The 19,558-nt window shown below is 40.9% G+C and overlaps 3 protein-coding genes and 1 pseudogene across 3 annotated transcripts; 1 reads left to right on the forward strand and 3 right to left on the reverse strand.

Annotated features, from left to right (window-relative positions):
- Nucleotides 1-2,280: 2,280 nt before the first annotated feature.
- Nucleotides 2,281-3,854, reverse strand: LOC135637263 (rop guanine nucleotide exchange factor 9-like; annotated as a pseudogene).
- A 126-nt stretch (nucleotides 3,855-3,980) lies between these two features.
- LOC135638648 (rho guanine nucleotide exchange factor 8-like) lies at nucleotides 3,981-5,590 on the reverse strand. The gene is made up of 4 exons (XM_065151874.1): nucleotides 5,010-5,590; nucleotides 4,679-4,795; nucleotides 4,180-4,334; nucleotides 3,981-4,067 (listed from the first exon to the last, which is right to left on the reverse strand). Exons 1-4 carry the CDS (start codon nucleotides 5,239-5,241, stop codon nucleotides 3,981-3,983), a joined length of 591 nt encoding a protein of 196 aa, XP_065007946.1. The 5' UTR covers nucleotides 5,242-5,590.
- A 3,416-nt stretch (nucleotides 5,591-9,006) lies between these two features.
- LOC135624881 (uncharacterized) lies at nucleotides 9,007-11,135 on the forward strand. The gene is made up of 3 exons (XM_065128926.1): nucleotides 9,007-10,002; nucleotides 10,244-10,379; nucleotides 10,466-11,135. The coding sequence occupies exons 1-3, from the start codon at nucleotides 9,007-9,009 to the stop codon at nucleotides 11,053-11,055; spliced, it is 1,722 nt and encodes a 573-aa protein (XP_064984998.1). The 3' UTR covers nucleotides 11,056-11,135.
- A 1,373-nt stretch (nucleotides 11,136-12,508) lies between these two features.
- On the reverse strand, nucleotides 12,509-19,403 carry LOC135624895 (shaggy-related protein kinase eta-like). The gene is made up of 12 exons (XM_065128952.1): nucleotides 19,196-19,403; nucleotides 18,624-18,692; nucleotides 18,468-18,527; nucleotides 18,126-18,398; nucleotides 17,978-18,052; nucleotides 17,835-17,891; nucleotides 15,914-16,054; nucleotides 15,780-15,830; nucleotides 15,566-15,661; nucleotides 14,612-14,695; nucleotides 14,229-14,330; nucleotides 12,509-13,037 (listed from the first exon to the last, which is right to left on the reverse strand). The coding sequence occupies exons 1-12, from the start codon at nucleotides 19,301-19,303 to the stop codon at nucleotides 12,942-12,944; spliced, it is 1,212 nt and encodes a 403-aa protein (XP_064985024.1). The 5' UTR covers nucleotides 19,304-19,403; the 3' UTR covers nucleotides 12,509-12,941.
- Nucleotides 19,404-19,558: the final 155 nt, after the last annotated feature.

The raw sequence follows: 19,558 nt of genomic DNA on the forward strand, positions 1-19,558 counted from the left end.
GCCAAAAGTGGAGAACTTCGAGTCGATGCAAGAATGTTCAACCAAGGAATAAACTAGGCAGTACGTGGTGTTGCACCTTTGCAACTAAGAGGAGTAGGCGACAAAGATGATGAAAAAGACGGTACAATCCTAGAGACGATCAAAACTAGTAAATACTTGTTCTACGTTGGGGTGAAAACTTCTTGCATTCCAAAAGTTCGATGGTATTGAAAAGGTAAATTATAGTAGCTAACTTAACGCAAGGAGTGCAAACACTTTGAGTGCTTTAGAAGTGTGAACAAAGAGTGGGCAAAGGCTAATAACCAGCTCGATGCATAGAGTACAACCCTTGAGGAGGCAAGCGAAGTTAAATAACCTTTGTCTTCTCAACTTTTAAGAGAATGGGCGAAATCAAGTACCCTAATTCTTTTATATATCCAATAGTGGAGCTTTGCATAGGTTCAAAGACCCTTCGAAGAAACTTAATAGAAGATAATAGTTGTCAAGTCCTCGGTAATGGTGATCAGTGTTACTGAGAGTAGATTATTCCTTTATTTTCTAATATAATGCCTATCGAAAGTGAAAGTGATGCGAACCTACTTAGAAGTGACGACTAAATGGAAAAAGAATCGATAGACAAATTTTACGGAGGAAAGACTCAAAAACTTTAAAGTCTATGAGGTAATGCTCATTAAAGCTCCAACAAGCATCTACTTAGTTCAAGCGGCATGAGGCATTTAAGAGATTGGCACATACTAAGGATAGTTTTTTCCTTCATCTGAGATATATGTAGGAAACAACAAGGATCAACACAACTCAAGCAACCCCACACCAGAGTCAAAGTCATTGGCGAGTTGAAGCAGCATAGCGAATCAAAGTTCGACTACTCAACAATAGTGACGGAGTGCAATTGGGAGCCAAGAGGTGCATTGCAATTGGAGTAGAAGATTGAAGACTCAGCAAATGCGAGGAGATTCAACGTCTGCAAAGGCTTTGATGAGGATGTCAAAGGAATAAGTGCAGAAGAATATCATGGACAAAATTATAAACAGGGTATTTGATATAATGCTCATGTATTTTCGTATATTTCGATTTTGTTCATGCTTTGCATAACATGTAAAGGGCTAACAGTAGATTTAGCAATCCCATTTTCTTTGGTTTTGGTGGCCGTCATAGGCTTGCAAATAAATGTTGTGTCATATGAACACTTGTGGGGATTTCGATTTATAGTGGATCTTTTGTTGTGCGACCATTCAGAGCTTGTGAAGTTTGTTTGTAATTTGCATTGGCTATAAAGTGTTTACTAAAATGATTGCTTGTGGATCCCGAGTGAGACGTTTTCTCTTACTCATTTTATCTTTTGTAGGTCTTAAGGGATAATAGGAGGTTTCAGAGAGATTAACCTTTGGATATGAATACATACGGGTGACGTACAATTTAAACTAAACTAGTTAAGTGCGTGGCGGGCGACTGTGTGCTCGCCTGCCTAATTTCCATGACTTCCGGCAGCATGCTGCGATCGAGAAAGGTGGCTCGGCTGCCATCTAAGCCCAACCCTCGCTGCAAGATGTAGTGGTCTGCATAAACGAGGAAGAAGCTCGATCATTTCCTCACCTCAGGAGGGATGTCTACCCGTTCGATCAGCTTCACATGTAACCCCAAAGGTAAAATGATCTTGACATGGTCCTTTTTTGGCTCAATATCCTTGCTCCGATCAGATTGACTCTTCTTCACCTATTTGTTTGAATTCCATGCAGTATGTTGATTTTTGTCCATTAAACGTAAAAAGATGGGCATGAGCATGTGATTTCATAAGCTGCATTGATCGGAAAACCCATAACTAGGGAGAACCTGAGAGTGATTTTTTCGAATGAGACACTTAAATGAGTAGTGTTAATGTGTTCTTGGTTATAGGTTAGTTGTAGAGTCTTTAAGTGAGTCACCATACTCAAATTTCTCTCTTAACTATGTTAATATAAAAAGAAAAAGGATGGATTCAAGTAACAAGTTGTCAACTGCTTTATGAATTGTCCCTGCATATAAGATTTATCTCTGTAAAATAGGGAGTCAATATAATGTTGGTGAAATTAGGAAACAGTAAATGCATATCCAAGAGTAATCATACAAAATCTCTTGTATTATTTAGTTGATGTTGGGTGTCAGCAAGGAATGAATTACTGGTATCAGTCATAATATGAGATATGCATCATCATCATCAAGAATTCAACAGGGCATCCAAGAAAGGAAAGCAGCACACTGTTGTCTGAACACAATAATAGCTGTTAGACTTTGATCCTGAGAAGCTCCGATAAAATTTATGTACATTGTCATTCGTAACCATCCCACGCGTCCATCATCTTTCGTCCACCTTGGCTCGTGGGGCTTGTTAATATAATAGAGGCAAGCAAGCTGTAGTGCTGCTGCTGCTGCTTAAGCCCCTCCTCCGGTCTCTGGTATCTCAATGGGAAATTTGTTTCTCGTCAGTAGTAACACTACCAGTAAGACTGTTTCATCGATCTTCTGAATCGAACATTTAATCCAAATTACCTGATTCCTCCTCCTCCTCCTCCTTCGTCTCAGTATCTTGATCCATCTCCCATTCCATGAAATCTGACAGTGTCATGGAACCGTTTGATTCTAGTTTATTAAGCTTTTCGGTTTCCTCCGCTGTATCGACGAGGGATTTGGCCGTTCCAGTAACTTGTTCTGAATCCAGTAACTTGCCATGAGCCGGATCTTGAGCGAGAGAATCTGCTCGAAGAACATCTTCTATCCGAGACATCACGGTGAAAGCTAAACTTTCTAGAATCCTCGAGTAGCTTTCGAGGATAGAGTAGCCCACATCCTATACGTACGTACGTACGTACAGAGAGTAAAATATTTTTAGAGAAGAAATAACGTTCATTCTAGTGGTAGGAAGAAATACCTTATTGTATTGGATCTTGCTTATGTCCAGCTGTGATTGAGGGATTCCAGGGAATCTGTGCTTGAGAATGAGTAAAATTGTTTCTGCTCTATCTTCAAACTGCTCCCGCTTCCCCCAGCTGACGGCTGAAACCCATGATGATTTGACGTCTTTGTTGTGCATCTTCCTCTTCCAGATGACAACAGATGCTTCGATGCGATCTTTGAGGTCTAGGATCTTGTGCTCGGTCGATAAGTCCGCGGATTCAAGGAACGCTTCGGCATCAAAGTCTTCCTCTGTAATATTTCGATATAGTGCATCTCCGAGGCTTGATCTACCGTTCTGTTGTGTCATGAAAATTGGTCGATGACTATTTATTGGCGGAGGAACATAGGAAAGCAGTGCAAAGAGTAGGTAGACATTTAAATGTGACTCCCTTTGCAAAGTTCACACATGGTAAAGAGTAGGAAAATTCATCTAGTTGATGAGATGGTTGAACTCCCTAAAGTAGCGAGTCTGGCTATACTATGGGAGCAAAATCACTTTCCCGGCCTGCAGAATGTAAGTCGTAAGTTCCCGCCTCTACTTCATGATTAGTGCAGTGGTGCTCCGGAAGCAGAAGATGATTATGATACGCACTGCATTTGAGTCGGGCAAAAGCATCTCTTGCACTAGTTTTTTATTCCAACCAGTTATGGGTCGTGAGGATATCAAACTCAGATGGCCTACCTTAGGAAGGGATTCGATGTAGTCTTCCGGAATCTCCATTTCCATTAGAACATTCGCGTTGATGGCCATAGCTGCTTTCAGCACTTGGTTCACCAGCTCTTTCTGATGCTGAATCCATTTTCTTGATGCTTCCGACAACCCGTTCGGAGGGACTCTCACGGTTGGGAGCCACCACTTATCATCGGTCCTCTGTGCGTTTCCCTTCTCGGATTCATCGGCATCTCTGGATACGTACCAGAACTCTTTTTGGTCCTTGAAATTGTCAAGGTATTCCTGTACGCACCATCAAGATCATATATATATATATATATATCAGAATCGATTATGGTTAGTACATCCGAGGACCATCTATCTCCTCCAAGTTAAGTTATCTACTTACAATCAGCATCGCATCAAGCTTCCTCAATGCAGGAATGTTCATGCGAAGATCTTTCCGTTGCTGTGTTATCATTATCTGTAAAGAGGATGACACAAGTGTTGAATCGGGTTAGGTCTCGAGGTAGTTTTTGTAAGAGAAAATGTCGCGAGTGTTGTTCTTAGATGTCGATGAAAGGTAGCTTATTTACCTCCATGTGTTTTCCATCATCTGATGTCTGCTGGGAGGCAACAAACTCCACAATATGATCGGTGACGGATAAGAGCCAGTCGATTTCCTTTCTCCACCTTGCCTTCCTTTCTGCCGACATCGGTTCCAAGCGCCACTGCTCTCCGAAAACAGAAGCTGAATAAAGCATGAGCAATGGGGAACCATTAGAGGGGGAACGTTCATTTGGATAGCTGAAGTATGCATCGGAACGGCAAACAAGTCTCTGGTCGAGATGAATTTTTTATGCAAGTTGGAATTCTGCATGTAACTTTATAATTTTCAGAATAATTGTCGCATTAATGTATTGTTTCTGCAAGATTTGGGATCGATCTACAGAAAGGAAGCAAGTTTTGAAAGGCCAGTTTATGAAATCACATCACATACATTGACACCCATTATTTGATCTATATGCTGTATATGAAATGCTTCAACTGTTGTGTGACATTGAGATACTGCTGAGCCAAGATATTAGACAAAACCTGCAAGATTTGTGATGGCATTAGAGAGAGCCAGAGCTGAGGAAACTCCTGTTCCTGCACCGGACATGTCTTCACCGAGAAGAAGCTTTGCGAACTTCTCCTTCATCAACTCCATATCTGCCAAAAGAGTTTATCAAAGAGAAATGATTCCATCACAGTGAGGTTAGCTATGCCCCCAATCAAATTTAAGTTTCGTTACTGCAAGAACAATATCGTTGTATATGGTGTCCAAATCCGGGAGACCAAAATGTGGGCTGTAATTTTGCTGCAATTAATCTCAATGTGTCATCATCATTTTTAACATTCCAACAAGTAATTGCTGCTGGCTTACCTGATGGGGGGCCATTTCCATCCTTTCTCGGCCTTGACTTGGGTCCTTCCTCAGGTAAGCGATCAGGCGCGGTGCCGATCTGCTGGCCCTCCGAAGCGTCGCTGGCCGTTGTTGAACCCTGGCTCCTGACGAGCACCTTGTCGTCGGCAAGCGACCCGCCCCCTCCCGCATCCTCGAAGCTTAAGGTATGTGCTCTGTTGCCTGAGTCCTCCAACATCTCCTCCCGGTGCATCGACCTGTCAAGCCCAAGTCCTAGCTCGAGAAACCGAGCTATCAAGCGCCGACGGCTCGAAAGGGCACCATGTCAAGGCAAGCCTTGTGCATGCCCGGCCGGCAGACGGAATGGAAGGCAGGTCGAAACGGTGTTCCTTGGACGACGAGGAGGGCAGCGCTGCTCAGTGCGACAAACAGAGAGAGAGAGAGAGAGAGAGAGAGAGAGAGAGAGAGAGACGTCGTCTTTGGCAAATGGTAGAACGGGTTGAGGAGGAGTCCACCTCCGACATGCACCCAAGGGAGGAGCGGGGATTGTGTCAGGACGTGGGGTGCATGTAAGAGGGAAGGGAGGAGAAAGAAAGAGAGGGTTAAGGAGGGAAGGAAGAAGAAGAAGAAGAAGAATAAAATAGGAAAGGAGGCTATTTATGGGCTGTGGCCGGGTTTGTTGTGTTGAGGAGAGAAGTGGGTGGTCAGATTTCCGGTCCATAGATTCCGAGACTGGCAAATAGCCCCGGGAATTCTGGATCTTTCACTGACCCCAACCCCAACCACAAGGATTGATAACGGGTCGGATTCTTTTCCTAAACAGACGTCTGTCTATCCAACCCGTTTAAATTGGATCCAAGTATCTTGGGGTAGGAAATTAGACAGTTTCCTAATTCGGATTGATGAAGTTCACCAGTTTAATATCCATTATATCAAACACCAAAGTCCTCTATTTGATGATACCATGAAATTGACGGGCGCTTTGCCTAATAAAGATCTTGTTTTTTTATATATAATAAGATTTTTGGGATCAAATATCATCGCTTATCTTAAAGAAAATAAAAAAACATTAAGATGAGCAGCATGCTAATTGGAGCTTGCACTTGTAAGGAGTCGATCCTCCATTTCGATTTGCTTAATATGATATAATATTATGACATCTGTACAGAAGCGAATGTAGTGAATAATTTTATCGGATATTCAATCATTAATCACATGTGTTGATGGCAAGTTAATACCGACACTTTAAAGCCACACAACCTACACAATGCTAATACCTCTCTCACACTTTAGTTTTACGGACAAAGTTATAAACATGATGTTTGATATAATCTTCATGTATGTTTGTACCTTCCGATTTTATTCATGCTTTTCATATCATACCGAGGATTGATCATACATTTGACAATCCTATTTTGATTGAGTTTGGTAACCATTTTAAGTTTATAAATGAAGATTCTATCACGTGAACACTTATAATAAATTATTTTAAACCCTTTGTTATGTGGTCGTTCAAAGCTTGCGAAGTCTATGTTTATAATTTGCATTGGCTATAGTGTATTTGATGAAATGATTGCTTGTGAATCCCAAGTGAAATATTTCGTCTAATTCACCCTCTGTTTTACGAGTCTTCAAAGGACCATATAAGGTTTTGTGAAAGCTGACTCTTAAAGAATAAACACGCAAGGACGTCATATGACTTAGAAAAAATCAAATAAGACTTGTAATATTAATGTCACGCAATTGACACGTGCCCAACACTTTAGAACCATATGGTCAACATGTATTCAACATATTAATGCCGTAAAGGATGGCATCTCAACGTTACGTGCTCAAGTAAGCCAAAGTATTCTTGTCTTGGCACTACATGATTAAAATCAACTATTCATGATAGCCAACATCGATCATGAGAGTAACGGTCTTAAGAGTTAATTGCATACAGCTCCCCATGCACATTCATCAAAAACTTGAATGTAGCTTTAGACTAATTTAAACATCAAATGGGTATTTATCGAAAATAACTCGAAGATTCGATACCCTTAGAGTTAGACAAATTAATCAGATCGAATTAATGCATACTTAGAAAAAGGTCACGATAAAAAAAAAAAAAAAAAAAACACAGTGGTAGGTTCAATTTTTTTTCTTTTCATTTTTTACAGTTTTACTGCTGGTAAATCATACGGCAATGAGTCGGCCAAAGATGAAACTTCTGTACTTTTTTAAAAATAAAATAAAATAAAATAAAATAATAATAATAATAAAGAAAACAAAAGGATCCAATTCGTGGGTTGCCCAAAACTTTGCAACAGTGTCATCTTTCTTTTGCCCACACAAAAGTTGATAGACCAGTGCAGTGCTTTGTGGCAGCCAATGGTGGCCGTCATCATCTCAGTGCCAAGGACCTCCTGCTTTCTTCGTTGTTCAGCCATGTCCATTGATTTCCTTGCACTCCATGCAGCCTCCTGTGGGGCCCCTCAAGATTGACAGCCTGCCTAGTAACTCTCTCACATATGATAACTAATGAATGGACTGCCTTCTCTTCTGAAAAGATGACAGGATAAAAGGCATGCATCCACCATGTACAATAGATGGGAAGAGGAGAGGAGAGGAGATGAAGAGGTTTTGACTGCTGAGTTTAATCTCAGAGAATTGAATCGGTTTATAAGCCTAGAGTTGTGTATTACTATTTAATGTTAGACCTCGACAAAAAAAAACATCAAGTCACTTTATTTTATAGAATTAGATTATGATTAAAAAAAAGCATAATTAAAGTTTATCCATAATGTTCCTTCCTCAACCAAAATATACGGTCACCAATCGGCAGAAACAGTGACAAAGGACAACAATCATGATGTGTGCATTATATTTGATATTTGATATCAGACCTGAGATATCAAATCATAGTATCCTTACTTACAGCTGCAGCTACAATCATTCATTCAGTGAGGAATCTTTTTGTTGTTGTTGTTGTTGTTGTTGTTGTTCTCGAGAAGATTTTAATTGGTGCACTCACAATACCCACACACGGAATCAGAAAAAGGCTACAGAGACCGTGAATGCCATAACCAAACCCCCCCCCCCCCCCCCACAACGATTGGAAGCACAAGGAATAAGAGGTGATAGATATATTTGCTGGGACGATCCCATCATGCAGCTTAAAACCCATGCGAGAACCAAGTTTAGAGGGCAGCTCTTCCTCGCTCCTCATCCGATCCCATCATGCATCGTGAACGACTCCTCACCGTCTCCATCGTGTCCACCTGCTCTACGAACGAACGCTCTGATAGAGCGCTTTCGAGGGGGGCTTTCATCGATGAAAACATGGTGGGTCAACTCCTCCTCCATTATTCCTTGGAGAAGACGATCTCCCCACATCAAATGAAAGGGAAGAGGAAACGGCTAAGGTTCACAGATCTGGTCCTGCGTCTGCGGCACGGTTTCGTTGTCTTCCTTCCTCCTACTGCGGAGTAACAGCATCGCATGGACCCGCCAATTAAATGGGCTCAGTCTGCGTGACGACCGGCAGGAAGCACAAGGCTCGCTCGTCCTCCGCCTCCTCGTGCTCCGCGACGTAGACGAGTCGAGACATCGCATTTCTTCTTGGTGGGGATGGAGACAGGTCTTTCTTCTTGATCTTCCACGCAGATCATACGCTTCATGTCTCCGGTAGGTCTCTTTCTCCTCCCTTGTTCTCTTGGAAGAAAGGGTTAGTCTTCCACGCTGTCAAATTTGCTACAGATTTCAGTGACGTGCTGATGCTTCTGTTGGCGAGGAAGACATGGATCGTTTGGCCTCGTCTGTGGTAGTCTTATACCTATATATGGATAGAATAATGGTTTCAGCCAATTTAAGGTAGCTGGTTGTGGATTCGTATTGCAAATCCCGTCGGCAGAAGAGAACGATTTGGAACGGTTGAATGAAGATTTTGAGTCAACCGCATCGCCTTTTGCTGTAGTGGAATCCCCCGAAGAGGCTGTCGATTGCGTCGGCTTGGGTGGCGAGGAGGGAAGGCGATGCGATGGCCTTCGGGGAGAGTGGCGACGTGCAGCTGTTGGAGATCTCCGGGCGAGCTCGCAGGCTGAGCTACGTGGTCAGCTCATGGTTCAAGGTGGCCAACCTCGATGGCGGATCGAAGAACGCCGGCCGTGGTCTTCCGAAGACGAAGGAGAAGGCAGGGTTTTTGGGCAAGGAAGAACCCGTGGAGGGAGGAGGGTTGCAGGGGTCGAGAAGATTGGCAGTGCCGGAGGAAGAGAAGCTCTGCGGCAGTCGTTCGTGGAGGAGCTGCGGGGCGGAGCTGAAAGAAGTGATCAGAGACAGCCTCTACGGCCGCAGCCTGCTACTGAACTCTTCCGACGATGAGAAGGCGTCGTCTAGCCGATCATTAGGTTTCCATCCGAGAAGTGGATCGAATGCCTCCCGTCACGAGGAAGAGGTCAACACAAGGAATCCAATCACAGCCTCGGGTCAACCCATGAAGATGAAAGCTCCAAGCTTGATCGCGAGGCTTATGGGATTGGAACAAGTCCCTGCCGAATCCATCAAAAGAAAACAACAGGTTCGAGCGCCCGAGGCGACAAGGTCGATGCTGCAAAAGATCGAACGCAACAGAAGATTCGATACGGATGACGAAGCCACATCGTCGAGGAGAGGAGCGAAGCAGGAGGAGCTCGGTTCCTGTAAGACTTCAGGAAGACAAGTGGCACACGAATCAGAAAGGAAGGAAGTTGAGATCTCGAAGAGTGGAATGGCAGCAGGTTCTTCCGCGTGTGATGGGCGACAAAAGTCGGGTTCGGATAGAAAGCAAGCACAGAGCAGAAGAGATGTGAAGACTGCAGCAGCTCCGGTGGTTCACGCCAAGAAGACGAGAACAGCATCAACCGAGGCCCGAAAGCAGAGCATCGCTTTCGGCAGAGGGAGACCACAGCAACCGGTGTCGAGGAGCTCCACCATTACTGCGTCAACAGAGAAGAAGGTTACTGGATCAAAACCAGCTCAAAAGACTGCCAAATTCAAGGTAGAACAAATAAAAAGAAGCTTCTTTTTCTTCTGATGGAAGTGTTCGATCGATGCGCATAAAAGATGATATATAAATGCATAGAATCTTTCATGCTGATTTCAACCATTTTGGCTCCAAAGATATCCTTTAGAATTTATATATATATATATATATATATATATATATACTCGGTGGTGGTCTGACTTGTAACTCTTATTCACATTAGAATGCTTCGATATTACCATCTCTGTTTTTGTAGACTACAGAGCGGAAAGACGGTGAAGGAATCATCGATCCTTCCCGCAAGGCAGAGGATGCATCAGCGATCAACATTATTATACCTGCGGCTCAACCTCCTAAACAGAGAAGGCTGCACCCAAGAGCAGCCATCAATGGTACAGCATCCACTCAGCCTTGGAATCCACGGAGTTGGAACTCGAGAAATTAATTTCGTTTCCTTGTAACCTTGATGATCTCACAGAGAAGATCATGTGCGAGATCATGCCGAAGCCCAGCACAAGTCCTGGCAAAGCAAAAGCAGCAGTTGCGAAGCTTGTTGGCAGCGAGGCCAGAAACACCGCTAAAAGAGAAGATAAAGAGGGATACCTGGAAGCCTTACTTCTCTCACTCCTGTCGCATGCGCATGAGATGAGCCTCGCTGAGCTGAAGCAGGTTGACGAAGATGCCAAGCTGTATTGGGATTGCGCAGAGGAGTCGGTAGCGCGTAAAAGGAGCCATCGAGATCTCTGCGCCCACCCTCTGCTGCCGGCCTGCTCGAGGAGCTCGTCAGCGGACGACGCGGCCATGGATAAGCTGGTGGGGGAGATGAGCAGGGGAATGAGAAGGCTCGCCAGTTACGGTAAGGCGGACGAGAAGGTGGCTTCCACGGACGGGCTTTACGTGAGACTGGAGAGGGATCTCCGATGCGGAGATGGGTGGTTGAACGCGATGTGGGACTTGGGCTGGAGGAACGGCATTTGCGTGGAAGAAGTTGATGGCGTTGTGGGTCAGGTGGAAGAGCGTGTCATGTCTGCACTCCTCGAGGAGGTCGCCATGGAGTTGAAGCACTGACGGTTCTATTGCGAGAATAAACATGGAAATATACATATATCTCCATGATCCATTTGACACAAATGACTGTGTCAAGTCTTCTGAGCATCCATATCTCTCTCTCTCCCTCTCTCTCTCTCTCTCTCTCTATATATATATATATATATATATATATATATATATATATATATATTGAATTTAAATTACTAATATTAGATCTATCTAACGCAAGTTGGATATTATAATCCCCTGCACTTAAACAATTAAATAATCCTTATAAGAAAGAAACTAATAAAATTAAACTATAATATTGTGCATGTGAGGTCCAATCTAGTGGTTGTTTCACGTCATCATATACTCTTCAATAGAGCCCTCATCATATATTATTCATTTCTGATATTCGATATGAGATTAAACTTTCACGATGTTACCATAATACATAAAATATTTTAAGGTATATATATATATATACATATATACATATATATATATATACATATATATGAACTTGTATCAGAATGTTGGATAGCCAACTATCATTGAATTTTTAGTTAAAAATCTAAAAGATATCAACACTTTTTACAGACTTATTATGATCGTAAGAAATACTAAAAACTAGTGTAGGCATTTTGCATGCCAATGTAACTCAAAAACCAGCCAATGTCAAACAAGAATGCACAAGAAAGATTTTAATATTTGAAAGAACATGCCGTGAAAAATTTGCATGGGCAAAAAGACTGTTTCCAGATTTTGAGAAGACATAAATTCCCCAACTTCTGAAGGGTGGTTGACAATTACAGGACACTTTGGTGGTATGGGACCCCGTGCTGTCTTCCACATGCCACAGAGAATGAAGCAGCACATGCGTTGGGACTTCTCCTGAAGAGAATGCCTCCTCTGCCACAAGTCAATAACTTGGGTTTGGTAGCCTTCTCATTTGGAAATCACAGGAGGCCTGCACACAAAAGTAGAAGACAACAACAACAACACAGCCAAATCATATTTTTTGACTTGAGGCAGGTGGGCCGATTGCCGACACACAAACGACGACCTAAATCATTGATGATGAAGCAAGCACACAGACAAAAGCCATTCCACTCATGTTATATTCATTGTTTGTGTGACAACATAAGCACCAGGCAATGAACAGCTTGCTACTATTATTACATGGCCATGATGACAAAAGCATTCTCTAGCTTCTCTTAATTGCCAAAAAGGCACAAACCTAAATCAACTACCAACTTTGCGGTGATGAAAACTTATTTCTAAGCACAATCCATCATGCTGACATAAAACAAGGCATACTTTGTAGTGGTTTACCTTGGATTTCCACCAAACTCCTTGTGCATTGACCATCTCTGATAAGTGCGTCACTAGCTGCAGTGGTTAAGGCTGTAGAAATCATCACCAACGCTTGCATGAGCAGGCACAAGTCATAAATCAATAGGTTAGCAGTCATCAGACTCGAAGCACAGGTCGAAGATACAATATAAATTGGGGTGATACATGGATTTCCCAGTTTCCAGCTCCACACCATCCAAACTATGAATCAGGTATTACATTTACACAACAGGCTACTACATCCAACCACCTTAAAATTACCATCCTCCAGTACTATTAAATAGAAACCAAGATAACCAGGCTAATCATTGAGAACAGAAATGTATCAGCCAAACAACACTGCGAAGAAACCTGCACCCTGCCCTCTAGTCATATATCTTAACACTCAAAGAGTCACAAGTTTATAGGAGCATCGGCTAGGGACCCACCTAAACAGTCCAGAAGCTATGCCTTGTCAGCTTCCATCAAGTGAGCCATCTTTTTCCTAAACTTTCTCATGGACATGAAATGAACAAATACAAGGGCCTTCTATCTTCTGAGAACCACACTTCGGAAGTGTTATGAGTTTATGTCCCGGCTGGATGCAAGAAACCGAGACCAGATTGCCGCCTCACATGTTCTGGAATCAATTTGTTAATAAGCTCTGGTGATGCTCCAGCCAACTGCAAACACAAAGCAGCCTATTAATATCCATCAGTGTTGACCGTTTTCATGCAACTATTCAAGTTTGTACGGATGTGTAATTGCTATATCTCCAGATAACAACCAGGATGCCGAGTGAACGGTCACTTTCAGAATCCCAGCCCTTCTCACTCTAAGAATCATCCTAAGCACGCCCTTTCATTTCCTTGGACCACAGAAATGGAGTTCACAGGCATCCAAGATCTCACATCAGCATAGCATATGCTAAACTGGTCATCCAGGGAAGCAGCTTAAAAGTTGATGGAAAAAGGGGTAAACTTTTTATGCCATTTTTCTAAAAGGGTAAAAGGAAAAGCAATTCAATGTTGGCAAAGCTGACAAACTTCATGATTGTTGAAGCAAATTTTTTTATTATCTCTTCCGGACAATCATCATTGACAACTTTTACCTCAAAAAAGTCATCAATCAGATCTGAAGATGACTGGAAGATATCAAAAAGGCCACCAGCGCATAGAAAAGTCTAACACAAAATTTAGAGAGACAATTGCTTAGCTTTGTTAGAAATCATCATTTGCTAACATAGCTGAGGTCTAAATTGTGGACAAAGTCCAGTCGGCATGGGCATGTTTAGGAAATAATCCAATATTAAGTTGTTGGATACTGAAATATAGGTGCTTCTGTGCATGATGTCTAGAACATGGTTGTGTAGCATAGCTGATTCGAGATATCAATGACCAGGAATTTAATTGACAAATCCTTGCTGTCTACAGGAGAAAACTTGTGTTGCAGTGTGAGTCCATATAAATAAAATCCGGTATTGTATCTGCGCAAGTACATGGCAAGGCACATAAAGTGCATACTGCAATGTATAATAGGATGGGAATGGTATGGGTTTTACAAACCATCTCAACCTACCTCTCGAAAGTCCCATCAGACCCCTGCCTAATCCCCAATTCAAGTAAGAGATACAATAGCATGCTTGACCCACACAAATGTATTGAATTATTCCCAACCGCCCCCTATGTGAATAAATTATCAATATTATGTTAATATTATCAATAATCAGCAAGAAAGCAAACCGATATATGCAGCTGATAGATTCTTATTTATCAATTTTTGTCAATTAAATTTCAGTTAGAGAAAAAACATAGCAGTACAAATGGGGAACATCAAAATTTGCAGACAAAGCTTTAAAAAGTTAGCATTCGTACTTCTTGATTAAAGTTGAAAAGAGGAGGCAGAGGGCGACCATTTGGCAATCGCGCATTAGGTTCTCGTAGCTCATCAAAGAAGGGATGGGCACATGCTTCCAGCTGGACAAAGATCAAATTCACAAAAGTGAAGGGAAAAAAATCAACATTTTTAATTTGTTCATGCAAGTACAAAAGGTGATCAAGGACAATTGTCCCTCCCTATATCCCAAATTGGCAGAAGCCTTAGGCACAGGGCCATTTTTTTTTAATCCTAACAATAAAAAATAATATGTTTACAAATCTTAGGAAACAAAATCCAACCATAATAAGCTTTAACTCTAGCATATTAGAAAGTTGTTAAATGCTTTATTGACTTGAAAAAAGTGGAGAAAAGTACTTACTGCAGAGCAACGAAAACATGGGGAGTATTGGAGAAGGCGTGACGTAAGATCTATAGCTTCGGGAGGCATTCGCTTGTGGAAAATCTGAAAATCAAAACTTACTACAGTTGCTCTTCAAAATAAGCACATTTACATTATGCATAATAATGGCAACAAGCTTTTTGAGAAGTAACTCAGCTACAGAAAAATTGTTTCAAAATATATTAACAGCACTTAAATCTGAAATTTTGGTAGTGAACTACCAACTTTTCCATGGTCACCAGACAAATTTAATGCATAGGCCAAAGATGATAACCTACACACTCATTTGATCAGGTAATAAAGATATAAATTGCACATATGGTTTTTAACTTCTTAGATGCTACCAATTTTAAAATTTCACTTGTAAACAAAGGGTCTTTTGACCCAATTTAAACCATATAAACCTGTGCCAAAATGTTCCCTAGCAGGAAACCCAGAAAGAAGTTAGAAAAGATGTATGAGTACATCCATAGATTAAGAGATGAACATCCTGCTGAGAAATGCATGGGATATCCACAGCTAAATTTTCCTTTTGCTTTACGATGACGATGGAAATCACAAGTTACCACAGGCAGTTGATTATAAATCTTTACCGTTAAGACCTAAAATGAACATAGAAATCAAATTATGAGCGTAATACACACAAAATTAATCTGGATCACTTTCTGACTAGTCTTATCTCATTTAGTGAAAAAAAAAAGCAATAGAACATATCAGAACAGATCACTTTCAGACTAGTCATCCAACAATGTCCTTTACTAAATGAGATAAGGCTATCTGTATTTGGATGTTCATTATTATCTTCTGGCACTTTAGATTCAAGTTAAAGCATTGTTCTCTGCTAGCACCTTTGATGTGTATATTTTGAATTTTGAAGATATATGTTAGAAAAAAATGAAAAGCTACAGTCATTCAGAAAAGCATGCAACTAACCTTATGCCATGGATGAGCTTTTATCTGTGGAAACCTGAACTCTGTATAGCTAGGATTCATGCACCGAATTTCCTCGCGCGTTGGAGTTCCAAGAACCTACATTAGAGCACTTCATCTACCATTTACAATTTTAAAGAGTGTATATATATATATATATATATATAAACACACACACACACATTTGTTATAAACTGAGGATGTCACAAAGCCATACCTTGACTATCTGGACGAGCTGATCGACAGCACTTTCACCAGGAAACAGTGGCTAGCACATATAGACAATTTAAAATAATTAAATTTCTAAGACTGCATCAAATGTCTGCTCTTTAGAATTTGTTGTATGCTTACCTGGCCAATAAGTAACTCAGCAAGAACACAACCTGCTGACCATATATCAATTGATGTTGTATATTCAGTTGCACCAAAAATAAGCTCTGGAGCACGGTAATAGCGAGAACAAATATAAGATATGTTCACTTCACCCTTAACCTGGTAGGAAAGTTTAATTAATAGAAAAAAAAATGGCAACATTAGAGCCCAAAAGAAAGATGAATTTCACAAGTGTGAGGGAGGGGTATATTTGTTTGCTGGCAAGGTAAAATGAAGTTTCTCTTTTTTTCTTCTATGATGCATGAAAGGGACAGTCTCTATATATTGATCCATCTAAGACCCTGCATTGGCAGAACCTCATAAATTGGCCACCCATTTTTCGGAGATCTAGTAAAAGTGTGATCTATAATGTCATCTGTTCAGAAACAAACAAGGGTCATATGCAATGACATGTGTCATTGACTAGGCAAACCATGTATAACCAATAATCAGGATTACATTACGGGGCAAATATCATGTTTTCTTTTCGCTTTGAGGATGAATATGCACAATCAAAATATATACATATCATGAACCACCAATCATTAAGACGCCTATAAACATGACAGGACATGTCACACTGTGCACAAGGTTGGTATCATTACATGATAGAACTTGGTACTTCAGAATTACTTTGCCCAGCCTAAAACAATATAAATTCTAAAATGTAAGGAAGACTCATATAATAGTCAAACTATGCAACACAATAACAGGAGAAGCTGGAATTTTCTTGCAGAACATTCTACCACTACTACTGTTTGCTCAAGCAATAAAGTATATTAATTGCTCTAAACATTGGCAAGCCATCATGAAGTTCATGCCTACAGAAAATTATTGAGATGCTTTAGGGCCAGCTGTCTAAGTTAATTTCTCCCATATTTTCCAAAAAGTTAATTTTCTAGTACTAATAATACATATAAGCTAGAAATATGATATGAGGGTGACCCAGGAAGACAATGCCATGTCAGCTAATATCACACATCTATGATAGTGCAACAAATGCTAAGTCTGCATATATTTCCTGTATGTTCCTTTTTGGTCTCAAAATGGCTAGAAATAAGACATCATGGGATAAAAAAGGGATACTTGTGATGAGCATTCAAAATATTTTACACATGAAATGCAGATAGCTGCACTGACATATCATCGTATCGATTTTTGTTGCACCTAATAAGTAGGATATCAATTTAACCAATGATGTTAAGATGAAATCATGGTTTTAAATTAAGGTCATACCAGAAAATACCAAGTATTTATAGGTCAGACCACTATCTCCTATTTCTTTCAAAACCGAGACTAAGTGTGACAATTATTTGCCACCATAAAAATTCTTGCAAACAAGTCCACTGTAACTGACAATTGTAATCCAATTAGTAACATCCACCATTCCTATATTTTTTACCTATATACAATTTGGTAAGAGTAGTAACTCCACACTGGTCCCTTTTACACCATGCCTGTGCATCTCATAAAAAGACAAGGAGTGGCTTCAGTAGTTGAAGAACAAAATTTAGTAGATTGTTGGCACTAATTATCCAAGTTTTGGTCATTTATTTTGTTTTTATTTAATAATGGTATATCAATGTTCAAGCATATGAAAATACCTAATTGTCTTGCACCAGTGTAGAAAAGAATTAAGCTCAATTTCTGGTTCATTAACTCAATGGAGAACCCATATGGAACTCATTTGTTAAAGGTTAGTTTTAAGAAAACATAATTATTCATTTAAGAATGTGATTCTCCTATTCATGTTTATTTTGGGTGTGGCTAGACCGCATAGCAGATTTGGAGAAGGAATGGCCATCGATTGTCACAATGACATACCTAATTTATACCATTTAAGTATTTCCCAGAACAAAAAAATATAAATGGCACAATATTTGTTGAGTATAAAACATACCAGAATTTTCGCACTTCCAAAATCACATAATTTGACTTGGTGAGTAAGAGGGTCAACCTGTGGAATGTATAAATAACCATATAACAACAGATTTTCTCAAACAGAACTAATAACTTACTAATAATTGGGTAACAATAACCTACCAGAACATTCTGTGGCTTCACATCTCTATGGCAAACTCCTGGAACAGTATGGATATAAGCCAGCCCTCTAAATATCTGCATAAATTATTTATGTAAATACTAAATTAAATGTGTACATCAAGAAATCTTCAAGAATTGGCAAGAATACCTGATATGTGTACAGCTTGACATAGATAAGTGGCATCCTCTGATTCACATTACTGAAATGCCTTAGGACGCCATACAAAGATTCAGGGACATATTCCATAACTAGGTTAAGGAAAAGCTCATCTCTGCTTGTAGTGGAGAAGAAACAATGCTTAAGACAGATAACATTTGGATGATCCATTGAGCGCATCAGTTGCAGCTCACGATTTTTGTATCTTTTGTCCTGTAAAACCTTCTTTATGGCAACTGTTTCTCCCGTTTCCAAGCATTTGGCCTGCCAGAGACGAACCATATCTGAATCCAGAGCACAAAATCACATGATACAAATCCTGAAGTACGAAACCTGGAAGACTACTCCAAATGAGCCAGTCCCTACAACACGCTCAGCCATGTAGCTAATTGTCTGCATGTCAAGTAAAAGGCACCACAACAAGTGAACTAAAGCAGAATCTTAAGATCCCATTTGACATCATCGGGCACAACACATTTGGCTTCGAACCTGTTTTGGTTCACCGTTCTTGCCTCCGATGGTGGTGGAGATGATATGACCAGTTACTGGTTCACTCTCCTGAACAACAGATGCTTGTTATGATAAGTTGTCGTAAATTTGTTTGGTGGATATTGCAAATTTTTTTTAACGTAAATAAAGATGAAATGATGAAAAAAAAAAAAAAAAGAGCAATAAGTCGCAATCAAGCGCGGCAGAAGAAATCAGATCAGAAGAACAAAATTCGCAGTTTGTTAAAACGACGTTGTGATGAGAAAAAGAGGGAAATCACCGAATTTCCAAGAAAACGGGGAAACGAAAGAACCGACAGATCCACGACCCCTCATAACAATAACTCAAAACCCAATTTACCATCGAGATCTGCAAAAGGAACGCGGAAAGGTCCCTTGCACAAGTAATCTCTCAGACACGATCAAGCTTTTCCACAGGGGTGAACACAAAACAGAAGGCACGACGAAATCGTTCCGCAACCATGGCGATTGCAAAGTAATCGAAGATGCTACCCAACGCAAACAGCGGAAAAGGGAATCGGCAGGATGCGATGAGGTGGAAAAGGGGGCGACCTTCTTGTCGGCCATTTCCGGCCGGGGAGGTGGAGCGAGGGTGAGGGCGGCGTCGGCGGCGGCAGCGTCGTGGCCTGGCGGCGGTGGTCCCAACGGCAGCGAAGCCATGTGGGGCGGCGCTTTAGTGGTCTAGATTGGGATCGCTGGTCTCATGCTCTCCCTCTCTGTCTCTCTCTCTCTCTCTCTCAAGTCGCCACTTAAGACAGTCCAACACTATAATAAATGTAGCCGACATACAACACATTTTACTTGCGTTATATTTAGTGGGAAATAAAAGGTGGTTTTGTAGTATCATGTCTGCCCATCACAATAAATAAGGATATATTCCTCTTTTGAAACCTCTTAACAGTTGTCAATCATTGC

The sequence above is a fragment of the Musa acuminata genome, chromosome BXJ1-3 (assembly GCF_036884655.1).
Source record: "Musa acuminata AAA Group cultivar baxijiao chromosome BXJ1-3, Cavendish_Baxijiao_AAA, whole genome shotgun sequence".
Classification (NCBI taxonomy): domain Eukaryota; kingdom Viridiplantae; phylum Streptophyta; class Magnoliopsida; order Zingiberales; family Musaceae; genus Musa; species Musa acuminata.

Excerpts from the sequence above, each read along its gene's own strand:
- LOC135638648 (XM_065151874.1), bottom strand. The coding sequence starts at position 5,241 with ATGCACCGGGAGGAGATGTTGGAGGACTCAGGCAACAGAGCACATACC. Across the intron at positions 4,796-5,009 it reads TGGAAATGGCCCCCCATCAG|ATATGGAGTTGATGAAGGAG; the intron begins GTAAGCCAGCAG and ends CTCTTTTGGCAG. Across the intron at positions 4,068-4,179 it reads ATGATGGAAAACACATGGAG|ATAATGATAACACAGCAACG; the intron begins GTAAATAAGCTA and ends TCCTCTTTACAG.
- LOC135624881 (XM_065128926.1), top strand. The coding sequence starts at position 9,007 with ATGGCCTTCGGGGAGAGTGGCGACGTGCAGCTGTTGGAGATCTCCGGG. Across the intron at positions 10,003-10,243 it reads AAAAGACTGCCAAATTCAAG|ACTACAGAGCGGAAAGACGG; the intron begins GTAGAACAAATA and ends CTGTTTTTGTAG. Across the intron at positions 10,380-10,465 it reads CCCAAGAGCAGCCATCAATG|AGAAGATCATGTGCGAGATC; the intron begins GTACAGCATCCA and ends ATGATCTCACAG.
- LOC135624895 (XM_065128952.1), bottom strand. The coding sequence starts at position 19,303 with ATGGCTTCGCTGCCGTTGGGACCACCGCCGCCAGGCCACGACGCTGCC. Across the intron at positions 18,528-18,623 it reads AGAACGGTGAACCAAAACAG|ACAATTAGCTACATGGCTGA; the intron begins GTTCGAAGCCAA and ends CTTGACATGCAG. Across the intron at positions 17,892-17,977 it reads TGAAGCCACAGAATGTTCTG|GTTGACCCTCTTACTCACCA; the intron begins GTAGGTTATTGT and ends TACATTCCACAG.